Raw genomic sequence first — 21931 nt, 5'->3', positions numbered from 1 at the left:
TTATTTCATTTTTTGGAAGGGTTCATATCACACAGTATTTACCTACCTGTACTTCGAAGCTTTCAGGACTGCTTGAGAGGTGGATGTGACAAGATGGAAGCGTACCGGGCTTTGCCGTTACTTTACAACTACAGAGTACATTTCAGCCTTAAATAATATGACAATATTAAAATCATTTCGTCAATTGCTTTTCCAGTTATGTGCTAATCTGGCCCGGTCATCGACTAAGAAACTCAAGACCTAGAGGCAGGAAAATAGAGACAGAATAAGTTGGGAAATTAAGAGCGCTCAAACAAGATAACTGGGGTTTTCGCAGGCCCACCAAGCAGCCAGAACCCGAAGGGTAGAGAATGTAAGCTTATCAAGGGTATTACTGCGAGCAAATCTCAAAACTCAGAGAGAGATGGGCACATTTAAACCTCCTCCTCAACAACACCCTCCTCAGCGTAGTACTCCTCCTCACCCTCGGAGACGGAGGCATCCTGGTACTGCTGGTACTCGGAAACCAGATCGTTCATGTTGCTCTCAGCCTCAGTGAACTCCATCTCGTCCATACCCTCACCAGTGTACCAGTGCAAGAAAGCCTTGCGACGGAACATAGCAGTGAACTGGTCGCCGATACGCTTGAAGAGCTCCTGGATGGAGGTAGAGTTACCGACGAAGGTGGAGGCCATCTTGAGACCCTTGGGGGGAACGGAGCACAGAGCGGTCTGGACGTTGTTGGGGATCCACTCAACGAAGTAGCTCTGGTTCTTGTTCTGGATGTTGCGCATCTGGTCCTCGACCTCCTTCATGGAGACCTTACCGCGGAACAGAGCAGAGCAGGTGAGGTAGCGACCGTTACGGAAGTCAGAGGCGGCCATCATGTTCTTGGGGTCGAACATCTGCTGGGTCAACTCAGGAACGCTGAGCTGGCGGTACTGGGAAGCACCACGGCTGGTCAGGGGAGCGAAGCCGACCATGAAGAAGTGCAGGCGAGGGAAAGGAACCATGTTGACAGCGAGCTTGCGGAGATCGGAGTTCAGCTGACCGGGGAAACGCAGGGAAGTGGTAACACCGGACATGACGGCGGAGACCAGGTGGTTCAGGTCACCGTAAGAGGGAGAGGTGAGCTTGAGGGTACGCATGCAAATGTCGTACAGAGCCTAGATCAAAGATTCAATGTCAGCTTATTTCTAATATCCACGATTTCTGTTTTGCATCGTACCTCGTTATCGATACAGAAGGTCTCGTCAGAGTGCTCAACCAGCTGGTGGACGGAGAGAGTGGCGTTGTAAGGCTCAACAACGGTGTCGGAAACCTTGGGGGGAGGGAACGACGGAGAAGGTAGCCATCATACGGTCGGGGAACTCCTCACGCAGCTTGGAGATCAGGAGAGTACCCATACCGGCACCGGTACCACCACCGAGGGAGTGGGTGATCTGGAAACCCTGGAGGCAGTCACAGCCCTCAGCCTCGCGACGGACAACATCGACAACCTGGTCAACGAGCTCGGCACCCTCAGTGTAGTGACCCTTAGCCCAGTTGTTACCAGCACCAGACTGACCGAAAACGAAGTTGTCGGGGCGGAAGAGCTTGCCGAAGGGACCGGCACGGACAGCGTCCATGGTACCGGGCTCCAAGTCGACAAGGACGGCACGGGGAACGTAGCGGTCATTGCTGGCCTGTAAATTTCAAGCATATTAGGCGGATTCGAATGTATTGTGGGTATGGATTCCACACTTACGTGGTTGAAGTAGACGTTCATACGCTCCAGCTGGAGGTCGGAGGAACCGGTGAAGCTAGAAAAATGTCAGACCGCCATTCCTTCTCGTCACCCAATTCCATTAATATTGTCACTCACTGTCCATCGCCGTCAAGGCCGTGCTCAGAAGCAATGTTCTGCCTGGGAGGTAGTTAGTAAGATGTTCCAGAGGTTCAACAATTGATGACATGGGGTGTGGCTCCCCAGCGGAAAACACGTACCAGAAAGCGGCACCAATTTGGTTACCCTATTCCCAACACGTATTGTTTAGTCGTTCAATCCCCAAAACAACACTCATATAAATCATATCGTATTCGAAGTCGAACTTACACATTGGCCGGTCTGAAGGTGGACCTATATTGATGAAAAGTTGAGGTTAGCACGGACCTGAACAGGTGGGGGGTAAGGCGCTCAGGGGTCAACAAAGACGCGTCTTTCTTGGGGAGATGGTACGTACAATCTCACGCATGGTTGTGGTGGGTGGGTATTCGTTAAGATGGGGAGGAGAATTGAAGTGAGAAAGAAGAATGACCGAGGGTCAGCGAGATGGGGGAAAGGAGAAAGAAGGTGAGCGGTGTGTGTGCGTGGGGATCAACAACAACTTCTTTTGCGCTCAGGGGGGGGATGTGGCTCGATACGGTATAGCGGGAATCACGGGACCAGTCAGCGGGTGAACCGCAAGATACGAACCACAGTTAGTTTGTTTGCGCATAAACATTGGTTTAAGGCTCTACTATGGAGAGAAATTCACTAGAAATTTTATGATCATGTACGTTCAGAGTGGGGTCTATATTCTCATTAGAAAGGTCGTTTCCTGGGATTTTCCATCTAACATTAATTTTATAGTAATTCAACGCGACTAGTAGATGTGGAGATACCCCGTAGCTCAAGGATTAGGTAATGCACTTGTATGACTAACTATGGATGGGCATCAGTTAGGTAGAAGGTGACCTCACGACTAAATCATGTAATTATATGACTCTTAAGCACCTGGTATGGACAAGAGATCTATGAGGATGCCTCCAATATGCAAGAATCTAGACAGAAAAAGGGAGAGAGGGGAAGAAACAGGAGCATATTTGCTTCTTTCAACATGGCGATCTCTGCAGACTCGAGTACTAGCCAAGAGCAAATTTTCATAATGTCCCTGGAAAAGGTATCGGATGACTATTCTAATATTGTACATTTTTAGTTTGATGGTATCTCACTTGGCAGCATCCTCCTTCTCCAGCCAGTTGCCAAATTGGTTGAGGCGCTCCTCCTCTTCCTCGTCCTCTGCATCAAGCCCACGCTCGAGCATATCCTCCAGAGCCGCCCGACGCTCATTGGTCTTCTTAAATTTCTCACGGCCTTGAGAGACGTATGCTTCAACACGTGTTCCACCGAAGAATCGACCATCCATAGCCTAGTCAGCTGTTAATAGAGTTCATCACCAATAAATACTTCGCGTAAGTAGTCCATGACTGAAGATCTTACCTGAACGCACTGTCGCGCAGCTGCCGGGTCGGCAAACCGGACACTGACCACACCATCCTCCTCCTTATCATAGAGAACCACATTCGTGACGTCTCCAATCTTAGAACACTCGTCCCGAATATCTTCCTTGATGTCAAGGATGGCAGCGACGTCCTCCTCTAATTCTTTCAATGTGAACATATGCTTCAAAATCACTGTCTTTTCCTGACGAGAGTTGGTCTCTGGGAGTGCTGCCGCGGGATCATCATCGTCCCAGTCCGCCAATTTACTAAAAGAATAATTAGCATATGAGCAATCTTGATACCCGGTAAATACATACTTGTTCAGCCTTTGCGTACGTGCAATAATTTTCTTCTTATCACGCATATTGGTCTTTGGCGGCGCATCCTGTTGGCTCTTATACGAAAAGTCTGCCGCCTGGACCTTCATAGGTCCCAGTGCACCTGGGGCCCCAAGTCGGAACTCCGTCTCGTCAAGCATCTGGATGGCAAGGTTGACCGACTCGGGTCGGAAATAGACAACCAAGGCCTCACCCTTGAATTTGCCATCATCGTCCAGATACATCTTGATTCGGGGGCGACCGCTGTCAATTTCCTCCGCAATGACGCCGCATTTAGAGAAGAGGTCTCGGAGCTCATCGAGTTCAACATCGAGAGGAATTGATGTGACATATACCGCTGTATTCACGCGTTGTTTCTTGGGTTTATTTGAATCGGCCTGGAATTCCCCGAAAGCCATTAATTCCATAGATCTTTCTAGGAGAGGGGATGGGAGGGAGGAAATTCAAGTTGGCATAGTAGCACTTACATCATCCTGCTGTTTGCGCTTCTTCCTGTCACGAGGGTGGCTTTCTTCAGTTTCATCTACTCCAGCGACCTTGTACGCTTCTTGCTGTTGTCGTAACAGGTCTTCGTCCACCTAAAATCACCGAACTACTGTAAGGGTGATGCACCACTGGCTTGCGACGACAGAGCGCAAAGCAAAGGGTAAACGTAAACTTACGGCTTGAACCCATCGCTTGATCGCAGAATCATACGAAAATTCTTGTCCATCCTCTGTCTCCAGAATAAACTTGTCATCGAGCTTAGAGAACGAAATCCGGGGGTCGCTGTCGAATTCGGACGGGTCGAGCGGGAATTGGCGCGAGGGCCCACCGTTGTCGAGATTTGGCGAAGCCATTTGAGTGACTCGACAGGACAGAAGGGTTATGCGATTAGGAGGTATTCACAATAGTGGTCAAGATTTGAGGATTTCGCAGGGTGCTGCGTGCGGTGGTGAGGATAGAGCGGGAAGCTCGAGCTTTTTGCGGAGCTCCAGTAACAGTTGCAGCCCACATCACATGGCCGCCATGTCGCCCATGGATTACTACTATTTTTGACCCATATGTTACCACAACTCAAGTCCATGTATAAAAAATAAAATGTTCTTTATATTTGAGGAAATTATTCAAACGGGTACTTAAAACTGCACCAATTTATTGAAAATATTTGCATTTAATTGTTTTGAAAAAGGGTATCTATCACATAAAAAAGAAGTAAAGGCATGAGAAATCCGCGCAGTAGGTGCAAATGCTAGCAAGAGTACAAAGGTCAAAACCCCATGCTAAAAGAACCCCCCCGAGAGAAGTAAAAGATAAAGTGAATGAACGAAGAGAAATTAAAGTATTAAAGAATGGTCATAACACAAGGAAATTAGGCCTTGGTGTCGATGGTAGTGGCGGTCTCGCCGGTGGGCGTCATCGTGCGCTTGGAGCCAGTCTCGCTACTCTCGACACCATTGACGATATCACGAGTGACCTCAACGTAGTCATACTAGGGGAAATGTCAGTATATGTTCAATATTGGAATCAGGAAGAGAATAACTTACGGCAAACTCGCCAATCTCGGCGTCGTCAATGCCCATAATCTCGTCCTCCTCGGGAGCACGAAGGCTAAGACCCGGAATGAGGTTCATGACAAAGAGAATGATACAGGTTCCGAAGAATGAGTAGGCAGCACCAGACATGGAGTCAGCGAGCTGGTATCCCAGCTGGATGTAGTTTTTGTTGATCCAACCACCAGGAATGACAGTGGTGCCATCAAGATGCGCAATGTAGTCAGCGGCGAAAAGACCAGTAAGCAGGTTACCGACCAGACCACCGACAGCGTGGACAGCAAAGATATCCAGAGCATCATCAACGCGCAGCAGGAACTTCAACTTGGTCGCATAGTTGCAGGCAACGGCACCAACAACACCAAAGACGAAAGCGGCCCATGGCGTAACGAAGCCTGAACCGGGGGTAATAGCGACCAGACCAGCAATAACACCAGAGCAGAAACCAACGGTAGACCACTTGCGCTCAAGACGGTAGTCCAGCAGACACCAGGTCACACCACCGACAGAAGCAGCGAGGTTAGTCACAACGGCGGCCATAACAGCACGCAGGTTAGCAGCAAGCGCGGAGCCAGCATTGAAACCGAACCATCCAACCCATAGGAAAACAGTTCCGATAACAACGTGAGTGACGTTGTGAGGGCGGTAGTTGAGCTCGTGGGTACCGTGGCCTCGACGCTTGCCCAGCATCAGGGAATAAGCGAGAGCAGCACAGCCGGAAGAAATATGCACGGGGGTACCACCAGCAAAGTCGAGACCACCCATCTTGTAAACCCAGCCCGACGAGTTCCATGTCCAGCAGGCAATGGGATCGTAAATGATAGTAGACCAAACAAACATGAAAATGGTGCAGGGAAGCATGCGACCGCGCTCAGCAACGGCACCAGCGGCAAGGGCAACACTGAAAACAAATAGGTCAGTATGAGAATATACTACTTGGTATGAGGGGTATGATGACTCACGTAATGGCAGCGAACATGCCTTGGAAAATGGCAAACAAGATGTCGGGAACTTTGTCACTTCCCACAGATGGTGCAGCCAGGACATTTCTGAAACCAATGTTTTCCAAATCACCAATGAACTTTCCGGCTGTGTGAGAGAAGGCGAGCGAATAGCCCCAGAAGAACCACTGGAATGATACCACACCGACTGACATAACCGACAGCCAGATAAGGGAGAGAGCTGACTTGCGTCGTGCGAGACCCGAGTAGAAGAATCTAGACAAACCAATTAGCTCTGTATTATCGATTCGAGAAGACCAAGGTATCCTTACCCTACACCGGGAATCATGAGCAAAACCAGCGCTGATGAGGTGATAACCCATGCGAAATCACCAGCCTATGCAAAGAGAAACTATTTAGTCAATGATCATTTAATGTACACCACAGCTATACACATACATCGTAGTAGATGTTGAGGTCCTCAGTGAGTGAGTTTCCTCCGGTACTGATAGTACCATTGTAGGTGATCGGGTCTGCCGACATGGTGAAACCAAAGAAATAATATCAAATGGTTTCACAATGACCGGGGTAAATAAAAAGGAACGAATCCGGTGATCCGAGATACGAGAGCTGGGGGATAAAAGATCCAGAAATAGTGTAGCCCAGGGGGATGGGAAAGTACAGGTCAGAAGAAGGGATGCTTAAGAAGCAAGTTGAATGTGAGCTGAGAAAAGGAGGATTGATAAATGATAGATCCAACATGCAGGGACGTCCCTAATAATTTAAATAGTGAGACGCAGTAATCCGGACATCAAACAGAAAGCTCCACCATCGGACACTAGATGGCTCGATCTTAGTCCCGATAGTGGGAACCGAGTGTAATGGTCAAAGTAATTGCTATGATTTATTCAATCTAATTGATAGTGATCATTCATAGGCTAAGAAAGTCCCCCATTAGCCATGTCGGGATATGAAAGGAGTCAATTTCCATGGACCTAACCGGGGGATTACGGGTCCAAGCGACGGCATATACTTCATGACCCATAACACCCCAGACGTCTATCAACCATGCGATACGAATATATGACTACAGTACTCCATAGTTTTGTATGCTGATTAAAATACTCCAGTTCTGTATTCCATATGCACAACATATGCCAGGGTATCCCATGAAATTCGCCGACGAGTAACCAAGCTGACCACGCGGGTTTCCGTGTTGTACGGGATCTGAAATCAACTGCAGCGATAAGCAGGGGGTGAATCTAAAGATAAAATGATAGACTTCATATGGGGGCAAATAATAAAAATAATGGAAACTCATTAACAATATCGACAATTCAGGTCCGCGCAGAATGATCGAGGTCTACGACTGGCTGTAGATATGAAGTTGACGCCCAACCAATCAGAGCTCGTTTCTTATCTATGCAGCTGAAGATGGAATATTCCAAATGTTCTCTACTAAATAATGATGTGCGCCTGGCGCGCCTGAAGACTTTCTCCATCCTAGTCAAATAGAATAGAATATCTGATTGATGATTCTATTCCTATTAAATTTATCTCATAATCCCTACCATATACTTGTATACTCTACTTTTAGGCTTGAAGAGTCGGAAAGAGCCTCTTATCTAGGGCTTAAGTGAACAGCCAATCAGCAGCCCGTTTAATCTTTAATCTATAACCATTTTGCCTTATCGCGCCCCAAGCTCAAACCACTCCCAAATCCAAACAAACATCCGAAGGCAAAGCCAGGCCCGCAGATTATTTCTCGTATTTCTTTTTCTCGTCTTTCTTGGCCACGGAACCCATTAGTACCGCTGACGACACCACCTGGGCATTTGAGGAACATCCTTAGACCATCTGATCCTCCAGGTATAGCTGAAATGCTCCGGTACCACTCGAGGCGACTAGTCTTTCTAAACCGTGTGGACTTGCAGGACTCCATTTTAAGCTCCAGAATCCACCGTAAAAGATTCATTGAACAATGATTGACCTTATCCCTCGCATGGAGCCTAACGGTTCCACAAAATGGTCCTTATTTCCCACTTTAACAGACTCCGTTAAACCCCGGGTCCACTCAGGTCTTAAAGAACGCTTGGGGCGGAAAATGTTCGATGCCACGCGGTCCGGGGGTTGCCAAGCCAAGATAAGCATCCTGCCATTCATTGGTCGGGGGGTTGTTGCTTCGGCATCCCGATCAGGCCTTGGCATGCCATACGGAGAAATTGCTGAAAGCACGCCTCAAGTCCTACATTACACTAGTATCCAGCTTGACGTAGATGTGCATATGTGCATCATTTATTGTTGCACTATTGAACGTTCTTGATATCACCTTTTACAGTTAAATGCAGTTACCCGTCTTCTGTACGAGTACTTCAGACATCTGGATGTCTAGTACATATGTAGTCATGCTAACAACCGCGGCTCATCATTGAATATTATTCGAATATTGAACTGTATGCCTAGTAGGTAGGAAGAAGTTCGAGTTCCAGACTTGAACAGCCAAGCCTTTCAGGTTCTCCAGGTGTCTTCTGCAAGTCATCACAAGCAAGACCATCCAGATGTCGTTTCGTGGATCCAAATGGATCCATTGATCGACCAAGACACCCGGGAAGAGACCACAATTATCCTCGCGCAGATCAGCCTTGTCACGGTAGATGCGAACTATTTTCAGGGCATTAAGTTTGCACAAAAAGCAAATAAACAAACTATGAGATTGTACCTACCTAGATCTATTCAACATGCATGCGCTGCATGTACTCCATATTTAGACTAGTCAGGAAAAAAAACACGGGCCGGGTACTATACGTCGAGTGCCCCTTATTATTTGTTTTTCTAAGTGTCTAGTTATACTCCGAGTCTGTTTGCACATGCATCTGCCAGTGAGGATGCATCAAATACATAGTATCAATACTGTCTCGAGAACCTGACTCGCCTGAGAATTTCTTCTGGGTGTTGAAACATAGTACGCAAGTGGCTAGGTACTACTGATATGCAATTATTTTTCAAGGTTCAAGAATTTAGAAACCTTGGAAGCATTACGAGCTTTGAGATCTTGAAGGAATGCTAATATTGAGATTCATTGAACTATTGATCTTTTTCTTTTGCCACTCACTATATCGGACTCGAAGTACGAGAGCTAGTACTAGTACTACCAGTAACTACCAGTGACGATCATTATTCGCCTTCAAGTTGGAACTTGGAATTCCGATGATGCCATCCAGAGGCAAACTAGTATACCTTGCCAGGCTTATAGGGCATATCACTAGAATTCCATACCTTGAACCTTGGAGTTCTCAAGTTGAGGATGCTGACCTTGGGCTCCAGCTGAGCAAACTGATGCTCCAAACTTGAAGAGATACCAGTGCGGCTCCCAAACGTCCACGGGTTGGATCGTCCTCCGGCTAGAATGGGGCGGCATTGGGGCCCCGTGCAATGCGGCGGGGCAACAAACCTTGCCAAGCCAAACATGGATTTGGGTGACTTGGAATAAAACCCATATGCTTCCAACTTCAAGATTGAACGGCATTGGAATTATCTTATGCTTATTGTCGAACTACATCCATAAATGTTGGGCTCCAAGTTCAACATAAACGCGCCTCATAGGATCCATGGATGTAGCCCTGTCAGTGTGGGTACTACTAGGAAAATTTGAGTCCGAGTCCATCATCCTGCTGCTTACCTTGCATAAAACTGCACATGTGTCCCTCCGCCTGAGAGCATGTCAAACTTTTCATAATATTCAAATGTTCGAACTTCAAGTTGGATGTTGAACCAAAGAATACGAGGTATCTCGGTGATGAACCTCGGAAGAAACAGGGCTTGGAAGATCTAGGGAGAAATTACTAGTACCTATGCAATGTTTCCTTAAGTGCTAGAGTTGACGACATTTGGATTCGTTCCAAGGTTTAGATTCAACGTCTCACGAAGTTCCTAACCAAAACTGTTACAAAATTCATATATGGAGTCTCTATAAAAAGACCTGACCCAGGCCAGAAACATCGCGGTGCATATGCAGTATCAAGTGCACCTGGGCACATGTGGTACATCAACCTGGATTCCAGTGAAAGCAGAATGTTCATATTAGGCTAGGACTGGTACTGATTAACATTTGAATAGCTTGTTAATGATCCAAAATTGAACATATGAGATGAATCATGATGTTCAAACTCCAGTGGATTCCAAGACCGTACTCCATCTGTACTAGGCAACGACTTTTTCAAGTACATCCATTGATGGAGAGCCCTCGAGCAACTCTCCCTGGCAAGGATAGGGACTCGGAGTATTTAATTGACAGGTCATCTCTTTAACTGCCCCCATCCTTGCAAATATTAGACCAAAGCACCACGGCTTACCTTGTATTGCGCGTTCCGGTTCTAGGCACTGCGATCAGCCCCATGACCGGGGGTAGGGGCCCTGTTTTAATCTATTTAATATAAATGTCGACGCTCATTTCCCGCCACGTCAGTGGTTTACCCTTCCATCCCATCTATAAGAGGCAAAGATAGGGGTCGATCTAAAGACTCGCAGCTGAAACGATAAAATAAATAATATCAAAACATCCGATTTGAAGAAGTGAAGTCATTTATGTACATCAGTGTACTTCAGTCAAGTTAGAAAACCGGAATGGAACTGACGCGGAAACCAACCCTATTGGCTCCCCCCGCCACGCACCGCCACACTCCCCTATCATCTTACCAGCTTCTATCCCCGTCTGGAGGTGACCATTCATATATCACACGGCCCACCATGGAGCACCCCGACATCGTCAGTAATGACTCCGATGGCTCGGGCTCCTCGGATGAGTTCCCCTCTCAATATCCCTTGAGAGCCAACTCATCCTTTGTGGAGGCCTTTGATGCTCAGGTCCAGACACCCGCTACCACAATCACTTCCTCCCCTCCAACAGCTCACTCCTCCTCTTTATCTTCATGGTCCAATCCCCAAGGAACACGCCCGCGTGGGGCTAGTGTAGGAGCTTCTGTTGCCCTCGAAAAACCTGATGGCTTGGCAATGGCCGGTGACCTGCGAGCACAACGTCCCTCCGCGCCCGTGAGAACACCCTCAAACACATACGCTCCCCAACGTCGACCACCACAGTACATCAGTTTCCAGCAAAACGATCGTCAGCGCTCTTCATCTGCAAAACGAGGTACCCGCCGAGACCCGAATGCCCAATACCGCGCCCAAGAAAAGGCCTACGTGCAGCGAATTCGCGCCAATCCCCAAGCCTGGTATCATTTCAACGACGCGCAGGCGAATAACAATATGCTCGCAGATGCAGATTTGGAGGAACCCTCTCCATCATCCGAGGCGCCTTTCCCCGACGACCCTTACGACCCCGACACCCAACTTTTTTCTACAAATGATAATATCCCCACACCTGAAGAGCTTCGCAACCCCAAAAATCAGGAGCGACTCGAATGGCACTCTATGTTAGCTTCAGTCCTGAAGGGTGACGTAGTAAAGCAAGAAAAACAACGATTATTTGGATCTACGGAATCAAAGCGATCGGCAGCCCAAAGCCAGGCTCTTTGGATGGGGGTAAAGGCACGCACCTGTGGGCGAAGTATCGCTCTACAGCAAAAGCTCATTGAAGATGCCCGACGCGAGCTGGGTCCTGTCATTGAAGAAATCATCACTTTCCAGATCAAAGGCGAAACAGAAATTGGCAAAGCCCCGAGGCAGCAAGTCGAGGACATCGTTGAAAAGGTCGAGCGCTGTGAAATCTTGTACTCAACACATAAAGAAATGGAAGCTGCCAACCCTCGAACTGCCTCAGAAGAGTTCTATGCTAGCCGTGAGGCCATTTTTGCCTGGCACAATATCACCGCCCTCATCAACACGGAATTGGCTGTCCTACAAAGTTGGGTCGGCAATGAATCTCTTGATTTCAGCAAGCCTAAACTTAGATCCGCCAACAGTGATTTGTCCGATGACTCGTCGTTCCTGGATCGAATTATGAAGGAAGATGGTCTAAAAACACTCCAAGGCGATCATAACATGCTTAAAGCGCTTGGTGAGGTTATCCAGAAAGCGAAAAACACATTGATTGAAAACGCTGAGGCTTTTGCGACTCGCCATCTACCACCATATATCGAGGAGCTTCTCATTTTGATCAACTTTCCTTCACGCTTGATTCAGGAAATCATTCGCGTGCGGCTATCATACGCGAAAAATATGAAAGATCCGGCTCAGCAGTCACCGATCCTGGTTGACCAGATGATCTCGCAATTTCAGATTCTAATGAGAGTCGCTGTTGATATCAAGCAGCGCTATCTTGCCATTTCACTGCCCCAACCTGGCTGGGATCTGCCACCTTGTGTCGATGAGAACTTTGATTCCGTTGTTCTTGACGCCATGAAATACTACTTTCGTCTGTTACACTGGAAACTCAATGCCAACAAAAACACGTTCAAAGAAGCCGAAATTTTGGAGCAAGAGTGGGAATATTCCTACGAAATTGGTCGCCTCCTAGATAGCGGTGATATCGAGGTTGCTGAACAGTTCAGCGCCCTGACTGCCAAGTCACTTCAACGACTCATGATTCATTTTGAGCGTGAGCTGGTCCCACGGCCCCAAGAAACTGTCGCCGACATGGACAAGCGCTACAAGAGCATCTTGGACTCAACCCGTATCCGTCAACGAAAACTTTACCGATTCTCAAGATTTTTGTGCCAGTTGTTTGAAAATGCTACCGAATACAACATCACGACCGATATTGCCTATGATTTCTTCGAGGCATTGCTTATTTCTAATCATTTCCTCATTACCTCGCCCAATTCCGTTGGCCAGAAAGGTGTCTATCTCATTGCACACCACTCATTATGGAACCGCCCTACAGACATCCAAGCCATCCTTGCCACCTCCTTCCGGGAGGACGATATTGGCAAAGATATCCCTCACATTCCGTATGTCTTGGTAGTTCGTCCGGAGAGGCCGCTTGCCTGGGCTGGCAAGGAGATGCAGGTTGACATCTTGGAGCAGCCCACTGATGTTCGTCTTGGTAAGCTCCGTCTTGTCGTTGAAGGCATGCAGGATCGCCTTCAGAATGCGAGATTGGAGTTGACTCACCTTACTGGTATTCAACTTGACATGGCAATCGAGCAGCGTGCTAACCTTGGCCGCGTGAATGTGGAATTGAACAAAATTAAGAAAATTTCATTCAAATTGTCCATGGCCATCATGGACAGTGTGGCGGTCAGTAAAGACCAGCTGCGACAGAAGACATGGGAGAATAATGATCTTATTCAAGCTTGCTATGCATTTGCAACAGAGTTTGGTAAGCGGTCTTCGAACTATGTCGACGCCAATAGACGTGCTATGAATAGTGCGCGACTGGTTGAATTGTCTCTGGACTGGGTCTCGTTCATCTGTGATGAATGTGATGCCGCCGACAGAAAAACTTTCAAGTGGGCAGTTGCTGCACTTGAATTTGCCATGGCAATAACTTCCAGCCGCCATCTTCTTTCTTTAGATGAGGAGCAGTTCGCCCGCCTCAGGCTGAAGGTTGCTGGCTGCATGTCCCTTCTCATTTCTCATTTTGATATCATGGGTGCTCGTTCATCTCTCGCGGCTCAAGCTGAGAAGCAACGGATGGAAGAGCGATCAGGCAATCGGAAGCTCAATGCTGGTCGCATTCTGAGTGACAGTGAGGCATCGAAGCTTGTTCGCGAAACCTGGGTTGCCCGCGTGACTGAAATTGAGGATCGAAGAGTGGAAGAAGATGCCAAGCGCCAAGCTCTTGGTCGGGTTCTGGAAGGATCAAATGAAGCAGATCGGTCTCTCACTGTGTTGTCGTCTTCTGCTACCAACGTCAGCTTACGCTGGCAGCAAGGCCAGTTCATCGGTGGCGGTACCTTCGGCTCTGTCTATGCGGCCATCAATCTGGACAGCAATTACCTGATGGCAGTGAAAGAGATCCGTTTGCAGGACCCTCAACTGATCCCGAAGATTGCGCAATCAATCCGCGACGAAATGGGCGTTTTGGAGGTCCTGGATCATCCGAATATCGTCTCTTATCATGGTATCGAGGTTCATCGAGACAAGGTCTATATCTTCATGGAATATTGTTCTGGTGGCTCGCTCGCCAGTTTATTGGAGCACGGCCGCGTTGAAGACGAGACTGTGATCATGGTTTACGCTCTTCAGCTCCTGGAAGGTCTTGCATACCTGCACCAAGCGGGCATTGTACACCGGGATATCAAACCTGAGAATATTCTACTGGATCACAACGGCATCATCAAATACGTGGATTTCGGTGCAGCTAAGATCATTACCCGATCGGGCCGTACAGTAGCCCCAATGGATGGGCCAAATGGCACCAAGGAGTCGCTCATTGGTAAGGATCCTCAGATTACGAACCAACGCAAGAACCAAAAGACCACCACCGGCACACCCATGTACATGTCTCCGGAGGTTATCCGCGGCGATTCCCCTGGCTTGGTCAACCGCCAAGGTGCAGTAGACATCTGGTCATTGGGTTGTGTGATCCTTGAAATGGCCACTGGTCGTCGTCCATGGTCTACTCTCGACAACGAGTGGGCAATTATGTACAACATCGCTCAAGGCAATCAGCCCGCACTTCCGACTCGCGATCAGCTCAGCGATATGGGTATTGATTTCTTGGGCCGCTGTTTCGAATGTGATCCTCTGCGTCGACCAACAGCCGCCGAGCTGCTTCAGCATGAGTGGATTGTCTCTATCCGTCAACAAGTTGTGCTAGAACCTGCTACCCCTAGCAGTGAGACTGGAAGCTACAGCAGCTCTGGTTCTAACACTCGGCACAACTCCTCCTATGCGTAATCCTTTTCATGCTCTCAATTGTTTACATCCTACCTGGGTTGATCTTCCTCCCTCGTTGCATTCGTTCTTGTTTTATCTTCCCGAGTCTTCTAGACTCGACTTGACATTTGTGTCTAAACTACGCTCGCTCGATCTCGACTTGACTTATTCCCCCTCAAACGACATCGCATGTGATACCCCTACGTCTATTGTTTTTACCCTCTTTTGTTTTACATCTGGTGCCATTTTTACGTTATCTTCTTTTATCATGGCTTGCATATACGAAGCTGAGTCCTTCATTTTTTGTTTATCTTACGCTCGGTGTTGGTTTGGGATTTTAGGATGTGCATGAGTTCTTATGTATACGAACAGCGGCGCACATCTCGATATCTGGTTAAAGCGTGCATGGATCAATTGATGCAATTTCAACGGATCCAAAATTGGACGGATTTAAGTTTTTTCTTCATACAGGTCTTGTAACGTAGAATTTCGGAATAAGGACTTCATTTTACTAGAACAATAAGGAGTGAACTAGGTCATTGAAGAATTCGACATGAATTTTGTCATAAAGGCTACGAGTAGAGCTGATAAGCTGCCCGAAGAGTACATATCACAAGAAGAGAAAAAAGAGACATGGCAAGTGATCATGATGTTAAAAGAAACTAATGTAAGGAAGAGACTGTCCTCGAAAGAAACCCCAGTTCGCCGAAGGAGAAAGATATGAAAACGCCATTCATAGTCGTGAGGCATGAGATGAGATACAATTTGGCAATGGTGTTGAGGGCGAGAGTTGCGGACCAATGGGGGTATAATCGTGTTGAGAGTCTCGGACAGATCGATCGGCTAGGTATGGAATTGGGAGGCGGAATATGGAAGACAAGCGAAGCAATGCAAGCAAAGTTTCTCATAAGGAATGGCGAGAATCATACGGAACCAGGAGGCACTGCTCAATACTGGTGACCCGATAAGATGGAAGATAGGATAGGATATAGGAGAAGAGAGCAAATAGAACCTTGGAAGGCGCCAGCAGTGGACTTCCGCTTGTTTAGCGGAACTCGACTACTGGCGCGCATCCACGATCCTCCACGTGTTTGAGCTCAAGCTGTTGGAACCTGGAGCGAGTTAGCAAAAGGACGAGATAGATCATGAATGAGCATGAATTTAGGATGATACTTGGAACATACCGTTCACTCTTAGCATGGAAGTAGACACCGCTCACGGAGCCTTCTATCTGGTTGAAACAGATGTAGTAGAACCCCTCAAAGCTAGCACCAGATATAGTTCGCACTCGGTGATCGGGAACAAGGAAATACTCTTTCCATCTCATGAAAACATGCTCCCGTTGTGCAAAGTTACGATACGTGAAATCGGTGCGCTTCGCCTGCTTCGCAAGCGGTTTCCAAGCTGGAAATCGGGACCAATGGTGGATATCGGTCTTTTCATTGGCACCCCATTCTTCATTACGAGTCTGAAATGTGTGCTTGGTGCCAATTATTTCGCCCTCAAAAAATGTAGTGAGAGTAGGGTGATCTTCTGTGAGGCCTTGGATACGCAGGTAACCGCACAAGTAAGACTCGGCCATGTCCACGTGCTTAATTTCCACGTCAACATTGTATACCTGGCGGTCTGACTGCTGCGTACCGACAAATCTACTCCCTGAGCGAAGATAGGACGACGAGTGATTTGGTAAAAGCTATTAAAAATTTGATTTAGTCAATTGCGGTCAGGAAATACATCTCCGAAGCATGCAAATGCAATGCAAGGATGTCAGCACACCTACCCTAACATTGGAAAATTCATAACGGAGTAGCGCCGAGTTGGGCGGCGTCACAGATGACTCCACGTGAGTGCATGAATCCGTTGGGGAAGTAGATCTTGGAGGTCCGGCCTCTTCATCTGATGCGGCCATCTTCTTCTCCACCCTCACCGGGTCGGTCGCCAAGAGAGCGGTCCCATCATCGGAGCGACTCAGCACGGACGGCGGGTTGACACTAGCTGGTGAGATCACCTCTTCCTCCAAGGCATGAGTTGCTTCGATGATTTCTGAAGAAAGGTCCCAGGTCGAGATTCGATCAACTTCCGGGGGACATGTACGGGTGGAGATCACCTCGGCGATCGAAGCCGGTTGGGTGTCACTCGGGGTCGGCATTGGGGATGTGGCGATCAGGAAAGGAGAGTAGACATCGGATCGTAAAAACAGACGCGCTGATATTTGAAGACTCCGAGCAAACCAATAAAACACGAGAGATTAAGGGGAAGAGAAAAAGAAAGGAGGAAGAATGGGAGATCTTTAAAGGCTTTGACTTGGGGGGGGCGGACCATCACTCAGATGGGGTCATGCGAGCGCATAGCGCGGGGGAGGCGTTTTTAATCGCCTGAGGCATCCGTCCTACGTCAGGTACGAACCTGCAGAAAACTGGGCAGTATAACTATTACTATAGACAATATAGTAAGTATACACATGTAATTTTACATATACATATCCCACTGATCTTGAGAATGAATAATAAGATTGTAAGTTGTGCTTTTTGAGACGCTGAAGGCACAATTTACCAACGAAATCCCTTTTTAGCTACTCCCTACACTAGCTGCATATGGGCTCCATACGGCTATCGGTAGGTGTGGAACCACTTCCCAGCGGAAAATCCTCATAAAAAAAAGAACGCCCGGTATCATAAACCAAGAAATGTCAGACCCAAATATCACCTCTTCCACTTTTTCGTGTCGCGTTCCGTTTAGATAGGCTTGATCTATCGAATTGCTTAGCTATGGCTCAAGAATGACCAGCCACCGGGTGAAAAGGAAACCACATACCTTGAAGTGGAGTGAAATAAGCGAGAAGATCAGCGCCTTCAGATCCTGGACAAGATAGTAGAAGACTCGCAGACCTTCAGGGTCAGCTGACTCTGTCACATCCACCAATGAACCGATTTTCGCGGTCTAGTGACAGTAGTTAGAAAGGTGACTCATTTGGAATATACGAATTCCCATTGAAAGTGAGACCTACCTCGAAGGAGATGTGCTCGCTGCCCAGTCGGATCTCCAGCTCTTGGCGTCCATCCTTGTTCTTCTGCGGCCACTTGGAGTCGTCCTCCCTGTGTAGGTGTGTAAGTATGGCAGACGGGTAAGGTCCCAGGGCAGAAATTGGGCACATACTTCATAATCTCGCTCTCCTTAATGATACGCTTGATTTCCTGAATCATTGAAGAGCTCACACACACTATATTTATTCCGACACGTCAGATTGGGCGCATTTCTGGTTTGGTTCCGCACCGCAACTTACTTTCTTTGCGGATGAGGGAGTCATTGCGGTAGTTGGAGTTGTTCGCATATCGGACTGCGGCACTGCTGCCATCGGCGAGGGTACGGAAATCGAATTCTAGAGATCAAGTTAGTTATGTTGTATAGAAATCAAAAGAAGAAGGACCCTTACCTAGAAACTCATGCCCGAACCGCCCAGAGTGACCTGAGCTGCGGAGCTGTCAGCAGCCGAGGAAACCTGGGCTCACATCATTATAATACTTACTAGTAACGAAGATAAAAGGTGTCGTTAGTCGACATTGTGAATGTTGAGAGCGAAATCTGTCAATCAAGAGCAGACGTGCGGTCTGGTTTGGTGTAGTCAATGTAGTTGGCGGAAGAACGTGGTCGGGGCTTAGTCATCCACACAGACGGGGCAAAGGGGACAGGTTGATGCTTCCCCCCCCATCGCGCATCTTAATGATTTCATGATTTCCTGGCTGGTGACGGGTGTTGGATTTCCTCTAATTGCGCGTCCCTGACATTGGCCTAATAATTTGCTCTTAGGAGTCTCTCCTCATTGTATGAATTCCCTACCTATGCAACGGATTGCTAGGTGTTCATCCCAAAACAATCAATCCCCCGAACTGACACCTTGCCAGCTCACCTTTCCCCGTCGCCCTCAATCCTCCACCCACCATGGCGTCCTTTCTTGAAAATGCATACAGTTTGATCCATATGGACAACACGGCGGATCAGCCCACCGTGCAAGAGTTGCGGCTGCAGCTGGAAAAGGGCAATGATGACACCAAGTTGGAGACTATGCGAACCGTCATCACGATCATGCTTAATGGAAATCCCATGCCCGATCTACTGATGCACATCATTCGTTTTGTTATGCCTTCCAAGAGCAAGCCCTTGAAGAAACTTCTTTACTTCTACTACGAGATTTGTCCGAAGCTCGACTCCTCCGGCAAGTTGAAGCAGGAAATGATCTTGGTTTGGTAAGGAGGCTCTGAAGCCCCAATGTCTCTCCATGGAGCTAATGGTTTTTCTCCTGATAGCAATGGCATTCGCAACGACTTGCAGCACCCTAACGAATACATTCGAGGAAATACCCTTCGTTTCCTATGCAAACTCCGCGAGCCCGAGCTCATCGAGCCCCTCCTTTCCTCGGCCCGCTCTTGTCTCGAGCATCGCCATGCCTACGTGCGAAAGAACGCTACATGGGCGGTTGCTTCCATCTTCCAGCACTCCGAGTCCCTCATCCCAGATGCTCCCGAGCTTCTTCAGACCTTCCTCGAATCGGAAACCGACGGCACTTGCAAGCGCAATGCTTTTGCGGCCCTCATGTCCATTAGCCACCAAAAGGCACTTGAATATCTTGGTACTACCTTTGATACAATCCCCAATACCGATGAATTGCTTCAATTGGCGGAGTTGGAATTCCTGCGAAAGGATGCGGTCCAGAACACCCAGAACAAGGTGGGTCCCTTTTAACCCTGGCCTTTTGCGCCTAAGATGCTAACCTCTAGCTAGTCTCGTTACCTTAAGCTCATGCTTGAGCTCCTTGATGCCCCGACCAGCACTGTCGTCTACGAGGCAGCCACATCCCTGACAGCTCTGACTAGCAACCCAGTCGCCGTAAAGGCCTCCGCGGCCAAGTTGATCGATCTTGCTATCCGGGAGGCTGATAACAACGTGAAGCTCATTGTTTTGGATCGCGTGGATCAGCTGCGCATTCGCAATGAGGGTGTTCTGGATGACCTGACAATGGAGATCCTTCGCGTTCTGACCAGTCCCGACATTGATGTCCGCAGAAAGGCTCTCGGTATTGCATTGGAGATGGTTTCCAGCAAGAATGTCGAGGAGATCGTTATGCTGCTTAAAAAGGAGCTTGCAAAGACTGTTGATGAGCAATACGAACAGGTATGTTTCAATTTTTTTGACTGATATTCACTTTGGGGACCAAGCTAATGGCATATAGAACAACGAATACCGCCAACTCTTGGTTCAATCAATACACACTTGTGCCATCAAGTTCTCTGAGATCGCCGCCAGTGTGGTTGATCTGTTGATGGATTTCATCGCCGACTTTAACAACAACTCCGCCGTCGATGTGATTTCATTTGTAAAGGAAGTCGTTGAGAAATTTCCCGACCTGCGTACGTCTATCGTTGATCGTCTGGTGTCGACCCTGAGTGAGGTTCGGGCAGGCAAGGTCTACCGTGGTGTTCTTTGGGTAGTTGGAGAGTACTCTTTGGAAGAGAAGGATATCCGTGGCGCTTGGAAGAAGATCCGCGCCAGCCTTGGTGAGATCCCCATTCTGGCTTCTGAGCAACGCCTTCTAGATGAGGTGCCCGATGAGAATTCCCTCCTTCAAGAACAAACCAATGGCCACCCCAAGGCCGCTCCCACTGGATCCCGCAAGGTGTTGGCAGATGGAACATATGCTACAGAGAGTGCTCTTACTAGCCAGTCTGCTGCTGCTGCTCGCCTGGAGGCAGTCAAGGCCGCGCAGAAGCCCCCACTCCGTCAACTCATCCTGGACGGTGACTACTACTTGGCTACTGTTCTCTCATCTACACTGACTAAGTTGGTGATGCGCCATTCCGAGGTGTCGCAGGATAGCGCTCGCACCAACGCCCTCCGTGCTGAGGCCATGTTGATCATGATCTCCATCCTGCGTGTCGGTCAGTCCCACTTCGTTAAGGCCCCTATTGATGAGGACTCTGTCGATCGCATTATGACCTGCGTTCGTTCTCTGGCCGAATTCTCGGAGAAGAAGGACCTCGAGGCCATCTTCCTTGAGGACACCCGCAAGGCATTCCGTGCTATGGTTCAAGTTGAGGATAAGAAGCGGGCTGCCAAGGAGGCCGTTGAGAAGGCTAAGACTGCTGTTCAAGTTGATGATGCCATTCCCATCCGCCAATTTACCAAGAAGAACACTGTCGAGGGAGCCGAAGAGATCGAGCTGGACCTCGTTAAGGCCACTGGCGGTGATTCCGTTGTTGAGAATGTTTCTTCCAAACTGAGCCGTGTTGTGCAACTGACTGGTTTCTCCGACTCCGTTTACGCCGAGGCCTATGTGACCGTTCACCAGTTTGATATTGTTCTGGATGTTCTACTGGTCAACCAGACCACAGAGACCCTGCAGAATCTGTGTGTAGAATTTGCCACTCTGGGCGATCTGAAGGTCGTTGAGCGGCCATCAACACACAACTTGGGTCCCCGAGATTTCTTGAATGTCCAAGCCACAGTCAAGGTGTCTTCCACCGACACTGGTGTTATCTTTGGTAACATTGTTTACGACGGTGCTAGCTCTACTGAGACCCATGTTGTCATCCTGAATGACATCCATGCCGACATCATGGACTATATCCAACCCGCCCACTGCACCGAGACCCAATTCCGTACCATGTGGACTGAGTTTGAGTGGGAGAACAAGGTCAATATTAACTCCAAGGCCAAGACTCTCCGCGAATTCCTGAAGCAACTCATGGAGAGCACTAACATGGCCTGCTTGACCCCGGATGCCTCTCTGAAGGGTGATTGTCGTTTCCTGTCTGCCAATCTTTATGCTCGCAGTGTATTTGGTAAGTCCCCATTTCAAAATTTCCCTCTTTTTATGACCACATTACTGACTCTTAACTAGGTGAGGATGCTTTGGCGAATCTGAGTATCGAAAAGGAGGGCGATGATGGTCCGATCACTGGATTTGTGCGGATCCGAAGTCGCTCGCAAGGTCTGGCATTGAGCCTGGGCTCTTTGAAGGGCCTGAAAGCTGCGACGGCTTGAGTTAATTCCTACTGATTGATTCCTTTTATACTCTTTGTTTACAGCGGGTTGCTACTTGTCTTCCTCTTTTCTTCTCTTT

The 21931-nt window shown here is 48.2% G+C and overlaps 7 protein-coding genes across 7 annotated transcripts; 2 read left to right on the top strand and 5 right to left on the bottom strand.

Moving 5' to 3' along the window:
* Positions 1-413: 413 nt before the first annotated feature.
* Positions 414-2213, bottom strand: N7483_003329 (beta-tubulin; the record flags this gene model as incomplete). Its single annotated transcript, XM_057086766.1, is given in 8 exon segments — positions 414-1145; positions 1208-1300; positions 1317-1664; positions 1727-1781; positions 1844-1885; positions 1966-1991; positions 2075-2098; positions 2202-2213. The coding sequence occupies 8 exon segments, from the start codon at positions 2211-2213 to the stop codon at positions 414-416; spliced, it is 1332 nt and encodes a 443-aa protein (XP_056946595.1).
* A 735-nt stretch (positions 2214-2948) lies between these two features.
* On the bottom strand, positions 2949-4399 carry N7483_003328 (U2 snRNP complex subunit CUS2; the record flags this gene model as incomplete). The annotated part of the gene is made up of 5 exons (XM_057086765.1): positions 2949-3149; positions 3221-3488; positions 3540-3937; positions 4028-4138; positions 4223-4399. The coding sequence occupies 5 exons, from the start codon at positions 4397-4399 to the stop codon at positions 2949-2951; spliced, it is 1155 nt and encodes a 384-aa protein (XP_056946594.1).
* A 512-nt stretch (positions 4400-4911) lies between these two features.
* N7483_003327 (ammonium permease MEP2) lies at positions 4912-6576 on the bottom strand (the record flags this gene model as incomplete). Its single annotated transcript, XM_057086764.1, has 5 exons — positions 4912-5031; positions 5087-5993; positions 6055-6309; positions 6366-6430; positions 6493-6576. 5 exons carry the CDS (start codon positions 6574-6576, stop codon positions 4912-4914), a joined length of 1431 nt encoding a protein of 476 aa, XP_056946593.1.
* A 4203-nt stretch (positions 6577-10779) lies between these two features.
* Positions 10780-14835, top strand: sskB (uncharacterized protein; the record flags this gene model as incomplete). The annotated part of the gene is made up of 1 exon (XM_057086763.1): positions 10780-14835. One exon carries the CDS (start codon positions 10780-10782, stop codon positions 14833-14835), a length of 4056 nt encoding a protein of 1351 aa, XP_056946592.1.
* Positions 14836-15859: 1024 nt separating this feature from the next.
* N7483_003325 (GID4/VID24 family protein) lies at positions 15860-16963 on the bottom strand (the record flags this gene model as incomplete). Its single annotated transcript, XM_057086762.1, has 3 exons — positions 15860-15926; positions 15999-16507; positions 16595-16963. 3 exons carry the CDS (start codon positions 16961-16963, stop codon positions 15860-15862), a joined length of 945 nt encoding a protein of 314 aa, XP_056946591.1.
* A 586-nt stretch (positions 16964-17549) lies between these two features.
* Positions 17550-18375, bottom strand: N7483_003324 (mago nashi family protein; the record flags this gene model as incomplete). Its single annotated transcript, XM_057086761.1, has 7 exons — positions 17550-17564; positions 17629-17754; positions 17822-17909; positions 17971-18034; positions 18098-18193; positions 18248-18285; positions 18341-18375. The coding sequence occupies 7 exons, from the start codon at positions 18373-18375 to the stop codon at positions 17550-17552; spliced, it is 462 nt and encodes a 153-aa protein (XP_056946590.1).
* Positions 18376-18753: 378 nt separating this feature from the next.
* N7483_003323 (coatomer subunit beta) lies at positions 18754-21852 on the top strand (the record flags this gene model as incomplete). Its single annotated transcript, XM_057086760.1, has 5 exons — positions 18754-19058; positions 19119-19539; positions 19594-19983; positions 20042-21650; positions 21710-21852. 5 exons carry the CDS (start codon positions 18754-18756, stop codon positions 21850-21852), a joined length of 2868 nt encoding a protein of 955 aa, XP_056946589.1.
* Positions 21853-21931: the final 79 nt, after the last annotated feature.

Source organism: Penicillium malachiteum, assembly GCF_028827825.1.
Source record: "Penicillium malachiteum strain IBT 17515 chromosome Unknown utg000002l:1.0-8849297.0:1.0-8852440.0, whole genome shotgun sequence".
NCBI classification, from domain to species: domain Eukaryota; kingdom Fungi; phylum Ascomycota; class Eurotiomycetes; order Eurotiales; family Aspergillaceae; genus Penicillium; species Penicillium malachiteum.
The sequence above is the reverse complement of the archived record's forward strand: the minus strand, read 5'-3'. Positions and strand labels throughout refer to the sequence as shown.